We start from the raw sequence: 16,653 nt of genomic DNA, 5'->3' as shown, positions 1-16,653 counted from the left end.
AAGTACGTATTATTATTATTAAACGCTAAAAAAAATTATTTTCTAAATGTTTTTTTGCACAAAAATTTGAAGCCTAGTCATTAGTTCTCATTGTCATTATCAGCTTGAAATGGAAAGGATACAAATTGACCAGGTAAGTATCAAGGTAACAAGGTTTGTTACACGAGGAAACGTGTAAAATCCATGATAGGGTTAGTACAGCGTGAAGCTAGAAGATTTTTAATACGTGCTCAGTATTTCGTTCGCCTACTCTAACGATAGTTAAAACTGAAACTGACAACGGAACAAAACGATGTATGCTGTAGATCGCGGCCCGATTCGATCGCGAATGACTAAGTGACTTGTATATGTGTTAATTTATCGTACGATCTACATCCAGGCTTTCACGGCGCGGCCTTCGGGTATCGATTAATTCTGGCCCCGGAAAGTAACGTTCGACAATAAAGAGGTATTCACCAGTTTATTTGCATTGAATGAGTGAACACTTGTTAAACGCAGACTAACTAGATAACATCGATAACAGTTTAACCATGAGTAACATCCTGCGGTGTTAATTATTTTCATTCTACCGACTTCAGATTTTGCATGATTAATATTACGCTTTTAATGATTGCATTATTAATATCGACATTATACTCTTTATCAGATTTGAAACAAATAAAACGGAAATTTTCAGCATAGTCGCTATTGAATGACCAGCCTACATAATTATTGATTTGAATGATCAATTAATAATTAAGCTATTGACTATGACTCGCACTGCGATGCCTGCGGCTTTGTTCCAAATAGGTGAATCAATATTTCCTTTCAAATCCAAATGCAGTGGTTACAATTACGACTCCCCTTCCACTACAAACATTAGTAAAATCCTTGTAAACTTAAAACCACACTTTTTGCTAAAGCTTATCGCTCAACGAATCCCTGCCAAGTCCTTTGCCAGTCAGTTTTACTCTTGTACAAATCACATTCTTCGTTAAGGTTTTAAAACATCGTGTTTGAATCTTGAATCCAACATCGCAATCAAAAAATTGAATGCAGTATTTGTATCTCGATATGTATTGTATCGTCTCGTTATTCAAAACGATTTGCTTACAATTGGTAATCTTACAAATAAAACGCTTATCGCGAATTGACTGTAGAAAATAATTTGTTTTACAATTTCGAAAAGCCTGAGTAAGCTGATAACGTTATGTCGTTAAACGTGACTGAGCATTATTGTTTTGTTCGCATGATTGTTTTATTGTTATCGTAAAAATGAACAGTGTCTCCGAATAAATGTAGACGGCTATTTTAATGTTTATCGCGAAAAATTCATATCGTTCTTATCCAAAATCATCAGATGTATCGATATTACAAAATTCTGATTAATATTACGTGATTCTTGATTTGGAATGCTTTTAGATATTCCCTCTCAAATAATGACATGTTGATTGTAGATAAGCAAATGGATTGTAAACATTACCAGTTAAATTTTGATACAGATATCGTCTAGAATATTCCACTCTAAAAAGCTACGAGTTTCCAGTTATCAAAGATTGTGAAGTAAATTATTGCACAATACAAGAACAGTACAAAATCCCTTAAAGAATGTTATCACTCTCTGAAATCTCAGTTCCCGAACCTCGGCTCTAAAGCGTCATTAATTCTGTTAGGAAATAATAACGATGTAATTCAGAGATCGAATCTCGTTTCGAATGGAGAAACTGGAACAACCGAGTTACACTTCAGAAATTGTATTACAAACCGCCCCTCGATCACGATCCTGGAATGCTGTCAACGGAATCGGTCGGTGGTACCGAGAACAAAACCTTCATCCTGCGTATCTTTTTTTCGGTCTCACTGATCCTCTCTCGAACCGTCGTGCAAGCAGAACTCATGTAAATGAATAATGTCGAACCGCAGGGTGGTGCGACATGATCCGCTCAGTCTGTATCTACGCGTGCATTGTCCCTGAGAATTGGGCCAGGGATTGGAAATGAAACGATCAAAACGAACGGGTTTCACTCATTTCGATATTCATAAGGTACTAACTTCCTCTTCCACCTCCTCTCATGCCCGTTCGGTTGATCCTCCGATTCAATCATATCTCAGTGAAAGTACATGATTCTTGTTTATTAATACAGACGTATATGTGTGTAATAGTTTGCATAGTGACATGAGGTTTGTTTTCCAGAAAGATTTAAAGTCGATTTCGTGGGTGATAAGCGAGATCGTTGCCAGTTAATTGAGGCGAGATATAACGTTGATTTTAGCACATTAGAGCATTTCTCTGTGTCCCAGTGATTCGCACCATCAGTCCTTTATCAGTTTAATGCTCTGTGGTATAAACGAGAATATACATAGGTATATGTGTATTGTCTTTTACTACCTTGATATCATTCTCCCTCGCACACCTATCTATGTAGAATCATATCATCATCATACATGGGTTAGTATAGTTGTACTAAAATTTTGTGTACATATTCAAATTGTCTCATATTGTTCTGGTCGGATCTGTATTTATTTAAAGTAACTGTCCCAACTGCCATAGGACACTACAGAAGTTGGGGCAAATGCTTGTTTTGATGTACCGTATGAGATGTTCAATTTAACTTGTAAGTACTGTTCAAACACCTTTATTGGCTTTGATGATTCAATTTAAAGGATGGTTTGGGAGTAGTCTACTGCAACATCATCCCTAACTTGGAAACAAGTACACATTTGTAAAAGTCGATTTCCAATCTGCACAATGCGTCGGTCAATAAAATATATCGTACCAATTAATTACTATTAAATTCTATTAATTAAACACATATATACGATGGCCATATTTTTGGGAGTGCAAACAGGATACGCCACTCTCTTTGTACTTCTGTTCATGATTATCAAAAATATTTATTGCGTCGACCCGTTGATAGTTATCGCGAAGTTATTACGATACTTATTACGATAAGTGTTACTACCGCGGTAGTTATTACGACACGCGATTCCGAGAGAGACCCTGATTTATATAGGTCGCCCTTCTCAAACTGGTAATTAAATCGCATTTTCTACGGCCACGTAAAACCACGGTTGGCTCGCATCGATCATGACTCTTCTCTTTTTTCTTTTATCGATTTCGTTAAGGTTCATAATGCTAATTAAACTCAATTAACGACGATAAACCGTGTTCCAGCTCACGTCTTGCGAAAGTTGTAGCAGAGTCAGCTGGCGTAAATCTTCCAGACATATTGCGAGATAATTCAACGAACAGAAGCAATTTGATAAAACTGAATTTTTTCTAACGTTTCTATTTGCAGAATATAAGTTTGTTAATATTATATCTTATTCAACAGATATTGGATAAGAAGGGAAACAGTGTTGTTACGTGCATTTTCGGCAAATTTAATATTCGACTTCCACCATTCTCAGTAACTTTTATAATCCGTCGCTAATTAACTTGGGCCGAGATAAATTAGGAGAATGAGGTTCTCTATTTTTCCATTTCATATTCCCCGAGATTAAATTAGCATAGAATCTGATGAAGAGAAGGTCTCATTGTTTACTCGATGAAAATATTTAATATAATCTTAAACGAAATGAGTTATCTCTCTATCGTCTTCTCTCGGTCGGAAAATCCAGGAAATCTATTCGTGAAACGCATTTTGCTTTAAAGTTTAGAAGTATTGATGAAGACCAAAAATCGTGACGCTTAGTCTTCTAAAAATTGAACATTAGAGGATAAGAGTAACCGAAGCTGGGAAGTTCTGCAAAGTTTTGAAATATGAGATTGGTGCAGATATACTGTATCAGCCGGAAGTTTCTTTAGGGTTTCGAAATGTTCTGAGAATAAAAGTAAAAGGATAAAGGTGCGATTACATTTATTATGATAAATCTAGAGTGATAGTTATAATTATCAGAACTACATGTGTGGTCACTACATACATACAGTCACTTCCATTAATATTCGTATTCATTTCAAAACTGAGTAATTTTTTAAATATAAATAATACATAATCAATTATTATATTTATGGAAGAATAATTATTGGGACACGATGAACAGATGAAATATACAAGAAAATTATCGTATAAACTATTGGATTTAAGTAGTTATAAAAGATTAAACATAGATTATTGAAGACTTATGGACAGTTAACGTCTTTGGGAACGAAGTGTTGGACATGATTAAAAGTTTCTCGAGCGTATTCGGCCACCCAAATTGCACGCCAGCTGCACAACGCCCGCCCGCCCGCTCGCTTAGTTTGGGCAGAGTTTCCCTGTGCAATGTGAAGCGAACCAGAAAGAGAGGGACGTACGTCTTCCATCCTCCTAACCTTGATCGTCATCATCAGCCATCAGCTGTGAACTTCGAGACTTCAATATCGGTTATTGAAGAACTAACTGAAAATCTTATTGAATTTCGCGAGTTTCTTTCGATTTTATTTCAATGTACCATATTAAATATTGAAATAGTAAGTATGATGTATCTTTATTTCTATTCCGATAGAAGTTTACAGTACTTGGAAGACGGTATTCTGATTCTGATTCAAAATTCGAGAAAAGCGGGAAAGGAAGAAAAGAAAAGGATGGGCAAGGATGACTAAAGGGATAAAACCATGGTTTGGAGAGAGGACAAGATCAAATCTATGGCTAATATGTACAATCGTAACACGGTCTTATCTTACATGATTCAGCGTTACTACTCTAAAACTGAACGTGAGATATACGAAAATAATTAAAAATTAACGCGGTATCCAACAATGATCATGAAATTAATAAGAGCGTTCTGTAAGATGGCGAGCGATTTGAGATACGCGAAGGATTGGTGTTCCAATATTGTTTGCCGTTAGAGGCACTCATTATAATCCATGCGCGCGGATCGTGTGTCAAAAAACACGAGACGGGACAGGGTACGATCAGACTTGTATAGTCCTAAGGCACTGAACTGGTAGCGAGAGAGGCTGCTTCGTACAGGCTCGGTCGATTTAACTTTCCTTCATGCGGCGCGGCGGTGCACCGAGGGAAAATCGCCAACTTTCTCGTGCAAGAAATCGTATTCAAACGGCCGATGACAATAAAATGCCACCATCCGTAAATCGTGGGTTAAACGACGCACCAACCTTTCTCTATCGCGTTCGCGTCAGGACGTGCTGGCATTATTCGAGTCGAGTTCGAAGAAATCATTTCGCGATCACTGAACTTGATGATATGCTGTCGAAAATATTTATTGCGTCACTTCCCTTGCAATGTACATGAATACATTTTAACTATTCGCTACATGCCTCGCATTCCTGTTGATATCATAAATTCGTTTTATCTTAAATAACAGAAAAATTGTAACGTAATCATAATTAGTAATGTTTAGAACATGCTGGCAGATTTTGAAAAGACTGTAATCATTCTTCCTTCTTTTCTTCAAATACTTCCAATAGATAAAGCATATGCAATCTTTAGAAACATTATTTAGGTTTCGTATAAATTAACACTAAAAATCGTGATCATTAACATTAGAAATGTATAGATTTTCATTGGACCATTTTATTACACAGTACATTTACTCTTATTATAATAATTCATGATTTTACAATTCGTACTGCACGAAGTCATTCTTTACTAGGACAGATAAAACAACGTGTACTGAAGAAACTGGCGAAAGGGTGCGTCGAGCGGGAATTAATTCGAACCAGGTCACGCTCTAATTTCATATTCAAATCGTCGGTTAAACAAGCCGCGTACTTACACTCTCAAAGATCCTAGCTGATATCCGGTACAGCGTTACACGGAGCGTCGCGAAATTCCTTGGACATACAACATTTACTATAGTATCGGGATCGTGCTCAATTAAAGTTTTAACCGTCGCGACGCGATGCGGTGCAACCGGATTGATAGAAAAATTCTCCTCCGAGCTACGGGACGATTGATTTAATCCATGGAAACCGTGACTGTCCTTGAACCGGTAGCCAGTAGCCACGATGGGTCCGATGTTCCCGTGAAGTGGCCATCGATCCTCAAGGACACGATTGCACGAAAAACTTGTCCTTTCGGCAATGTTTGTTTGCCCACCGTGGACGAATATCTCTCTCCTTTCAGCCTTTCATCTTCAGCCTCTTTTTAAGTGTGTCATATACATATACACAGCTTCCAACTTTTTAACGACAGATCTATATTTCTATATTTAACATTTTATTTGTTCACGTTTCACAAAATTCGAATTTCTTAACAAGTGAATAAACACGTTTTTCTCGAATCTCCGGATTAAGTGTAAGCTTAAAAAATGTAACAAGACAATAAAAGGAACGGAGATTTGCATTAAGAGTTAGTTATTCGTAATTAAAACTTCAACAAATGCGAGCGTACGAAGTGGCCATTGGAAAGAGACAGATGATACGGGCGTCAGACGACACGCGAATAGACGAGAATAGGGCTGGAAGTCGAAGAGAAGAGAAATAGAGAAAGGCCGAGCGAGAACAGGAGGAGGTGGTTGAAGTGGAGCTCTCGAGATGAGATGTCATGCCTCTCCAGCCTGTGTTCTTTATCGCCCAAGAACCTGTGAAGTAGGAACAAAGGAATATTCCCGTGGTAAGAATCCTCTCCTCTGGTCGAAATACTTGAGCTAAGAGTGGCGGATGACGGAAGAGCTAGAAAAGGGGATTGGAGAGGCTGGCTGGCTGGCTGGCTGGACGTTTCTAGCATATTGTTCCTACAGTTTCCGCTTTGCCCTGTTTCTCGTTCGCCTCCTCTCCTCGGTGTCTACATCTCTCGGCAGGAGATTCATACACACCACTGTAAAAATGTGCAAAAATTGTAACAAGTACAACTTACAGATGTATAAGAATTAGCATCTGAGAAGCAATGTCTCGAATTTTGCTTATGATTTATTCAAGAACGGATTCCTATCCCCTTTCTGGATGAAGCAGTGAAATGATTAATGACTTATGGTAATTTGTTGTACGTTCGATTGGGTAATCGTGATGGAATATAACCGTATTATTTACGAAATATTGCGTAACAACGGTTACCTCCGTGTTATTGCGTGGATACGCTTTGCAGCATGTCTTTCGTTCACGTTTTCTGACGAACATCTTGAACGGAGAAAAATAGCGCTTATTACTCTGCTGATAATTAGATTTCTGTCGTGGCACTTAAATTGGCACATTTAATTATTCTGATAATGAACGTGATTCATTCTCTGCTCACGTTGCTCTCTATTAATCGGTGACGATAAATTCGCAAATATTTTAAGCATCTGAATTTTTCTGTCTTTTTCTTCCATTCTCAACTCGAGTTATCTTTTTATTAAAAAATCTGATTTTACCATTTTAATGATACCACTTTAGTATTAGGACGTTTCTTATTTCAAAAACTATAAGTTTTCGCAATTGTGGAACAATTATTGCAATCCTTAAGAAAAAGTTTTCGATTAACATATCATACTCTTGTTCTAAATACTAAAACGGAGCCACATTTGATTTTCTTGATATTCAATTTCCATGTTTTATGTATACGATTTGTGACGATCGAGTCACTTTAAAGCCAACACACGTAACGACCGATGTCTAATTTTATCCTCATCCAAAAAACAGCTCGATCGGCGGGAGATGTTAGTGTAATCGGCGATGCTCGAATCGAGTTCTTCGGCACCGTTCAATCATTCATGCAGTAAACAGGTTCTATTGAATCAAAAGCGAGCGCGGCATTCTCCGTCGATTGGTCGCTCGTTCGTTCGCTTGCGCAAAAATCAACTTGTGTTTATGCAAGCCGGTGCTGCCTCTCGAATAGCAGTCGCACTTTCCTCCTTCCTCCAGGTGCTGGAACAAAGGGAGAGATTTGCTGTATCCCGAAACAAAAAATTTCGCTTATTGTCTGGGTGTAATCGAAAATATAATAATGAAAAGTATGATAAATTTATAAATATTCTATGTCTGCCTATATCTAAATTTGCTAATGTAACGAATCTGCTTCTGTACAGATTTTGTTATATGCTTATGTCAGTTTATTGCCTTGAAGAACGAAATATTTTAAATAACGTCGTGAGATTTTTTTCATCAGATATTATCAAAAGCAACGCAAGACAATTTGACGAATGCCAGTAGTTAACGGGAAAATTCATTACCAGATAAATCCTGTCGCCGTTGGTTTCAACCGATAAATTTTTGTCATCAAACTTAATCGCACGCTTTTGAAATCGCTTTTCGAGCACTTCGACGAATAAGTTTCGCGAATACGTAACTTCCTATCTCCGGGATCGCTCTATCTAAAATCCAGCCACCCGGTGTTCCCAACTCAGCAGAATTTGCCATCCGCGGATGTCCGAAAACAAACTTTCGTTCCGTTTTCATATTCAAATTCCGCGAAAAGAACGCGCACCACTTCACCGTACGAGCGAACGGGAAATTTTAATTCGAGCCCGATTCCGTGCTTGGTCGAACAACCGTCACTACTCCATTGAATATTTTACGCGCGGTTTTCCGCGCCCGGGTTACCAGTCGACATAATCGAAAATAAACACGCTTAAAAATGCACTTGCCCGGACGAACGGACGCGCAATTTACATACGCGGTTTCGTGGTTGCTTTCGGGCTAATTTGACAACGAACAGAAATCGAGTATTTAACAGCTAAGTAATTCACGACGTGCATTCGCATATTACGCATTCGCGATTATCGAGATTTATTACGATTATGTTTACTTATTATAATTTCCCTGCGAAATTACATCTCGTCTTGCACCACGCTTGGAATAATTATCAGTTATTCGTTTTGAATGGAATCAAATTACGTACACATTAATTATGGCAATGAACAGTTAAATATACAGATATCAGATTAAAAGTAAATTGATCAAAAATCTATAACTTTTTTCATACACCGTGTATTATTAATTTAACTCATTATATATTTATTTAATGTATTTGTCCGTCTAGTCTGTATCCAACTATCAAGCGAATTTAGAAAACGTTGGAGACATGTGTGCCTGATAAATAACGTGACTAAAATTGTTTCGCGAAAACCGAATGTAATGAAAATTTGTGTACATGTAAATTTTGAAAATTGTTTGCAAAATTCATCCGATCGATGATAAGAGAAAGCAAGAAATAGAAAGAAAGAAAGGAAGAAATATGAAGTAGAAAAAAATATGACAGAGATGGGAAGAGAAAAAAAGTGAAGGGGAGATGGGGAGCATTAACAACTCTCTAGGTAACAACGTAGACGTAAAGTATCCAGCGTGGCTGTGGAACGCGTTCATATGTCGCGGAAACAGAACCCGCCGCTGGCTGTTTCCTGTAGTTTTCATTATCTCGCGCACACACGATAACCCGCGACAGCTTCTACGCGAATTTACACGGTCACCGCGCCGCGCCGTCCGGCGGCGGTGATCGCGCGGAGTTTAAGTTAGCGCGAAACTATTACATACCTACTACCAGCCTGAATCCTTCCGCGTCTCTGTTTGGACCACTCACCCTTCTCGTTTCGCCCAATGGGATCTACCCTTGGTACGAATGCGCCATCCGTTTCCCACAACCCCTTCCACACTAGTTCCAACTGAACTAATTTATCGCACGATTAAGCGAGTTCCTCCGTGCACACTTTTTTCTTTCTCCCTTCTTCGCCCTCGCGTTCGTTTTACTCTTTGCTTTTCTCTTCTCTACCTTCACGTGGATTTGTTACAGGAATTTAAGAAAAACAGTTTTCAGATCGCGGGTATTTGGTACTGAGAAATATACTTAAGAGCGCTGGTTAATTGAACGTATTATCTGTAAAGAGTGCTACTGTATCGGATGCATTTGAGTGGATTTAGAGGAAAAATTATTCACTTTTTCAAGGCGTAAAGAGGAGAATTTCATTGAGTTTGTATATCAGTAGACTAAATGACTTGACTTTAATTATCACAAATGTTGACAGTTTCGTTCATCGTATTTTAATTTTAGATTAAGAAAATGAAATGATAACACTTTTATACGAACCAATATGGTTTTGTCTCTTTTGATGTCTACGTTTCACGTTTTTATTTTACATTTTGAGAATTGGTTGAGTTGAATGGTCGATCACTTTCTCCTTCGGCTTCTTGTGTCAACGGCAACATCTCTTCCTTTATAGTTTATACCGTTGCTCATACGTAATTGAAGAGGAACGTATACGCGTGCCCACGTGCCGCCCACGTCACTATTGAACTGCGCTAGGCTAACTGGGCTTCCATTCTCGCAAGCCGTTCTAAGAATCTCGTGCTTATGGCGATCGTTTCAAATTCAAATTAGTTCCTGTCTGTTTTCCGCGTGGTGACGATTATCAATTAACGTTGACACGTTCTCAACATATTCATGCGCTGCGTAATTAATATCGTTCAATATTCAATACAGATATTACGTACACCAAAACAATAAAATAATTAATAATAATATAAGAATGTGTACATATGTGCAGAATAAACAGTGAGATACGTAAACAACATTACATAAAAATTTTCTTGTCAATGTGTCATTCTATTTATCAAAATGTATGAATGTTTTTGTTTAATGAGCACTGATAAGATTCGTTGTTAATTTAATCGAAATTTCGGTAAAACATTTCCCTTCCGAACGATGTAATCTTGCCAAATGTTACAATCGCCATAATTGAATCACATCTCGATCTAACTGTTGACAATGTCTGATTAATTTGCCAATGACAAATCGTCCTGGGACAATGCCGAATCAATATTCTAGGGTGCTATTGTTAGACACTTGCTTAGCAATTGGCATAATATAAATTTTAGCATAGCAATTGGCATATAAAAAATAATTTTTTACGCACTAACAATTTTACGTAACTCTCTACATATTAATTTTATTCAACTATTCATTATTTTCATTCACAGAACAAACTAAAATTAATAGAAATTAAAACAACATTAATAGAAAATAAAATACTCATAAATAAGAAATGACTATTGATTCGACGAAAACGTTTAGGAGAAATTCCTCGTCTTTCGATAAGGAAAATAAGTTGAATAGTTTGATTCATTAATTATCGCACTTGACATTTTATCAGATCGCTAGTAATTTAATTCTCGATTTGTGCCGTAGAAATCTCGGCTCTAATCTCTGGAATTCCAGAACTTGGTAATCGGTCTCTAGTCCTATGTAACTCACATTCCACGGCGGTTTATCGCATTAAGTCGTAATTAAGATAGTGCAGTTGTGTCATCGTGTGTACTACATACATTACAGTATTAGAGGAAGTCTTACAACTTTCCCCATCGATATCGACGTGCTACTTAATTAATACGGGATGGCATGGGTCTATGTATCCTGTAACAGTCTATTTATATCTTCTTGTAACGAGTCATCTTCGAGTAATCTTCCCCATGTCACTCCCATGTTTTCTAAGGCTTCTTCATTCAATAAACAAAATATAAAATTCAAACTTAATAATATCCTAAACAGCGTGCAATCAGTTATGAGATTTAGAAACTAAAATGTACAAGTTTTGGTTTGGAAGAAAATCGGGCATTTAGATAAGATCGACTATCTCCATTTCTTATCTGCTAGAATTGCTATCTATGTAAAAATTGTATTCTTACTTACCGAATGCTATTGTCATACCTGCCTATCAAACGAAGCGATAAGACTTTCTTCACATATTTCTCGAACCTTCTTATATGAGTCTACATTTAAAGAAAACCAATGTATGTTAAATATATTATTTTTCTTTATCAGGTTATTTGTATCGCATACTTTAAAAAATGGTACTCGGTTTTTCCCCATTTTCTCTACAGGTCAAATGTACAAGATATTTTCAGACATAGTTAATCTTTTCGTAGAAAACAGACGTTGCGTGTCTGTTCGTTAAGGAGACTAGTACTACTTGATACGCGTTGACAACCACGTATGTTTTACGAAAAAGTTTCGTGAGCGTCCATGCCACAGGGACGTGCGCCAACATTGAACTGTCCGCAAGGAAGACATATGAGACCCGTGAGACTTTAAGTGGTTAATTAAACAACTTTCCCATAAAGCGTGGATCGGAAGGGGGAACTATCAGAGCGTGGTAAAACTGGATTAATGTTATAATTAATTAGATTCGCGATCGGACTTGCGCGGGGACTGTTTTCACTTGGCTGTTCCCTATCAATCTTACTATTTTCAGAATCTAGTCGATGTATTTTTATAAAAAAATATGATCATCCATTTGAAAGTTTATTCAGCCTCAGAATTATAGTTGAGCGTCTTCTTTTGGTAGCAAAGTTTGGTATGTGCTTTTAGAGGGTATAATTAATTTTGCATTATGTTCAGTTCATTAAGCTTAGATTGATATCTATCTTTAAATTTATGTACATGATACATACATGCCTTTCCACATTCTTACTGTATATTTACTGATAAATTTTTATTTCACTACTTATATTATATCCATACAAACGCTGTATTTGTTGCACCTAATAATTCAAACAGGTATCACTGTATGCAGTATTCAGAACGTTTTACCCAGTAACGAACGGAGGGCCATTGTTCCGTACGTAGCATTGAACGTTTCTGGTAATGGCGCATAGTGTGCTCCGTTGTTTCACTTCTGGTTAACCAATTCCGCCAGAGGAGATTGAAGGCCAGAGATCGTACGCGTGGATTACGTAAGGGCCGATTCACTTTCGAGCGAATGCGGGACGCCTAGAAACCGGAGAAATGCAGCGCGTGCTCGACCGAAAGCTGAGCTTGCTGCAATATAGCTCATGCTCGGCCGGCAGCGCAGTCTATTTTGAAGCTGGGATTTTTAGAAATATGGGTCAACCGCGTGATTCCTTTCCCCAGACGCTATGAGACCTCGCTGTTACATCCCAAAGACACGCACTATTATTATTTTACTTTAATTTTTCCTCATTTCATTCTATTGGTCAGGTGTTGATGATGCACGACATTTAAAGAACAGTTTTCTGTTCTGTTTGCGAAAAATAAGTGAGAACGAGAACGTACTGAATTATTGTTATGGCTAGAATTAATTGTTATAAACAAGGATTGTAAAACTGGATTTTATGTGTCCTCCATAAATACACAGCATCTGCTTGCTATAAAAATCAAGCCTGTTACGTTCTGCGCATTAAAAGATAAAATTAAACACAACCGGAAAGCGTCCATTTCAGTAATCTAATATCATAACAAGAAATTGGGTCTTCTTAATATTGTTTAATTTCGTGTGGGTATCAATTACAGAAGAAAAACACGAAAATGATTCGGTTTCTTACTTTCCTTGTTAAATCGAAAGCGTGGGACTTACCACGCAGTAAATATGCGAAAGAAAATTTGATGTCTCGATAATCTCATTTCTCGGAGTAAACGAAGCACCAATAAATATTGATTAGTGCCACTTGATTAATCATTCGATGAAGCGAAAATGAGGACGGCTCGCAGTCCGCGCGGAAGCGGAAAATAACTTTCCTAGCGGCGGCGACGACACTCTGGACGTAATCACAAATATGGCAGCCTAGGTATAGCCGTAGACTATTTTTAAAACGACGTTTAGCTTTCCCTTGCGGCAGTTTAACTGGCTTTCGCTACTATTTTTCCGTCTTGTCTCCTCGTTCTCGGTTTATCCTCAATTACTTTCTGCCGCACATCTCTTTCTATTCCTCTCTCTACTTCTTTTTGTTTCTCCTTTTCGAAGGAACCATCTGCTCCCGTTCTCTCGCGTTCTCCGTAATATCTTTCGGTTCTCATCCCCGTAGCGCTATTTCTTCTAGGCTGGCAACGTGCCGTGGAAACAGCCGGATCTTAATCTCGCGAAGCGGCGTCGTCTGGAAGAAAGGGACTAACCCAGGGAAGAAGGGCTTCATTTCTGTCAGGGTTATTTACCTTCCGGGATTTATCGTTGGACGATTTGGTAGTCGGCGACGCGAGTTAAACGCGCGGAAACAATACGTTACGCTGAAACATTTTCGCCGTGAACCAGGAGTTAATTCGCTTTGCAAAAATCTAAGGAACATAGAATCGTGGCGCAAGAAACTGTACCGCAAGAACAGCTTGATGAAGTTACTTCCACGACCATCATTCTCGGTGTTCGTATTTTTAATGTAATTCAATTAACCTCGGAACTCGGCCCGGCGGCGTTTCTATTTTTGCGACTGCGAATGACGCAAACCTGTGACTTAATGTTAGCGTATCCAGCCGATCAGGACCACCTGATGCCAGATGAAGAGATTATCGTGTCGCATGGACGGTGCATGCGTGGACCGAATGATCCTAGGATAAATTTAGCGGATTAGCCGCATTAACCCGGATTGTCGACCCGCGAGGCACCCATTCGTACGTTGAACTCATTCCACGGAACCCGCCGAGAAACTGGTCTATGAAGAAAGAGTAGATCTCTGTCTTGTGACGAGCTTCCCAGCTTACGGTCCACTAAAGTCGTAGTATATCTCGCTCGATAATTATGGGATCGGGGACAAAGCGATGTTGCGAAAATAGGTATGATTCCATTTCTGCTCGCCACTACTCTTTTACGTCTTCCTCTGCATTAATTGAGATTCGTTCCACGTCACAGCTCAATTAGCTTTGATTTAGTAATCTCAGAAGAAAATATAAATAAAAATAATTAACATTATTGTTTTATACATAGATTATAAATTTGATGATTAAGTTGGGCGAAAGTTGCAAAGAGGTGACTTTCGTATGTAAAAAATTTTATTCTTTTCTCTACATATTTTTGCATGTAGCATCACTCTACATATTTATAATAATCGAAGTACGAAAACTGATAATTTGACTACTTCCACGATAATTTGTTCCATCAACCGGAGTCGCATTTCAACTGACAATTAGTTTAATTAACAGAGCAATCAAGGGGTTTCCATTTTGCGATCAGGTAACAAGGGTAAACAGTATAGCAGTAGCAACTAAAACTTCTGTTTCTTTCTCTCTCACTCCTCTTTCTGCACGAAACCAAACTATACGTGCCGACGCTCGTGTCTACCAACAAATTTCTGTGAAATTTCCAACTAGTCTATAGTCTGTATACATTTCTATTCTCTACATCCCCGATAAATTCCCGTTAGACTACCGTCATATCGTAACGTTATAAATCCTTCGCCCCTTACTTATCAGTTTTTCACCTAGGCGTGCTGAACCGTTTCATAGGTACTTCATAAAGATATAAAATGAACATTATCTGCTGATGCGAAAAATTATACGACACGTGCGAAATACGGTCTTTAATCTTGAGAAACTGTTAGGGAATCAGGAAGCTGAAATGTCATTAGCCCATCAAACGGACAGCACTTGGAATAGTTATCAGAATTCAAATAAATGTAGTACGAAAGTGAAAAATGTTTTATGGGTATTGCCGGTGTGTTTATGAGAGTTATTATTTTACCAACTTTAACTGCTTCGCTTTCTATGATTCCATTTAGAATTATGTATCACTCCGCATTTATGAGTAACTGATACGTATTAACCTAGCCTACTTTCTGTTTATGTTACAGCTTGATGACACTGCGCTGCAGCTGTACAAAGACGGCGATTATGGCGCTTATTTGGACCTTGAGGCTTCCATCAGCGAGCAGCAGGAGGAATTCGAGGGCTTCCAGACTAAGTAAGTGTTCTACATAATTTTAAGATTCTATCGCTTCAGATTTCATTTTCAAATGCTAAATAGTCAATAGACCTAATAATCATTCCAATCAATAGACATGAAAATAGAATGAAAACTTCATTGAACTTCTTAACAATTATTTTCATTCCATAATATATCCTGATAAGAGTAGTTTCAGCTTAATACGTTGGTTTGTTGTGCAAATTCACTGAGGATAGTTTATCAAATGTTAATATTTCAATTTGCGTTTGTATTACCCGAAAATTACGTAATGGATCCCGGGTATACCGTTCCATGATTAATCACGTAATTAAGGGAACTTTGTTGCGGAGAGGAATATTTTGTTTGTCGTGGCTGCAAGGATGCATTGAGAACTTGGTAGCTTCCGTCTTTGATCCCGCGGGATTCGATGTACTTCGCCTAATCTATGTTGGGACAACTGAATTATACAGGGAACAGTTCCTAAGATATATGAGAAAACTTTGGAGGCGCGTTTCCAGTGGAGGACGAAAAGATCGTAAATGTAGATGAAGCCCTTTTAGAGTCATGTATAATAAATTGAGTCCCTAATTTAGACTAAGTGTTCAAAATCGTTGAGTATTTATGGTTGTTACTATAACATATTTGGTGTAACGAGTAAAATATTTTTATTATTCAAGATAATTATAACTGAGAAAAGAATGTGTAACAGAAAAAAAATAGTGGAATTTGTTGATATCATGTAATTCCTGTTACGTTCTCGAGGTTAACGCGAAGCGAAGGAAGCGTAATGGGAAATAGATCCTTGTCCGAGGTCGTGTTAAATCAAATTAAGTCAGCAAGATAGCAGAGTAACGAATTGTGCACTTATGGAACCGTGAGAGATCGATGACATTGATCTAGGCTACTGATGTGCTAGTGTGAACTGTTATACATAGAATGAATGCTCCTAATCGAAAAAAGTAGGCCCTATTATACATAATTCCAACTTGTTTATTCATCAAGTTACATAGTATATTGAGAAAATAGTATGACAATAATAAGATAATTTAGTGAGGATTATATGAAGAATAATGCATCAGTGTCGTCGTCGTAAGTAGAGATTGACTTGTAACTTGATCAGATATATTGAAATATCAAATATGTATAAAATGTGCC

The 16,653-nt window shown here is 37.8% G+C and overlaps 1 protein-coding gene and 1 long non-coding RNA gene across 7 annotated transcripts in view; one reads left to right on the top strand and one right to left on the bottom strand.

Annotated features, from left to right (window-relative positions):
• Fhos (Formin homology 2 domain containing) overlaps positions 1-16,653 on the top strand; it is a 179,948-nt gene that overhangs the window by 38,451 nt on the left and 124,844 nt on the right. For both annotated transcript variants that reach the window (XM_026819781.1, XM_026819783.1), the window contains exon 2: positions 15,407-15,516. In XM_026819781.1, the coding sequence (XP_026675582.1) occupies positions 15,407-15,516 (110 nt within the window). The remainder of the gene's footprint in view (positions 1-15,406; positions 15,517-16,653) is intronic.
• LOC113465252 (uncharacterized) lies at positions 5,502-10,224 on the bottom strand. Of its 5 annotated transcripts, none has more exons than XR_003390092.1 (5): positions 9,924-10,224; positions 9,374-9,713; positions 6,980-7,768; positions 6,569-6,743; positions 5,502-6,507 (listed from the first exon to the last, which is right to left on the bottom strand). It is a non-coding gene; the product is annotated as an uncharacterized LOC113465252 (long non-coding RNA). The 5 variants fall into 5 exon arrangements; XR_003390093.1 differs by having other exon boundaries at positions 5,502-6,743; positions 6,980-7,042; positions 7,511-7,768; XR_003390089.1 differs by having other exon boundaries at positions 5,502-6,743.

This window comes from Ceratina calcarata, unplaced genomic scaffold, assembly GCF_001652005.2.
Source record: "Ceratina calcarata isolate Rehan_Ccalc_2016 unplaced genomic scaffold, ASM165200v1 scaffold162, whole genome shotgun sequence".
In the NCBI taxonomy this organism is placed as follows: domain Eukaryota; kingdom Metazoa; phylum Arthropoda; class Insecta; order Hymenoptera; family Apidae; genus Ceratina; species Ceratina calcarata.
Note: the sequence above shows the minus strand (reverse complement) of the source record. Positions and strands in the feature narration are given on the sequence as shown.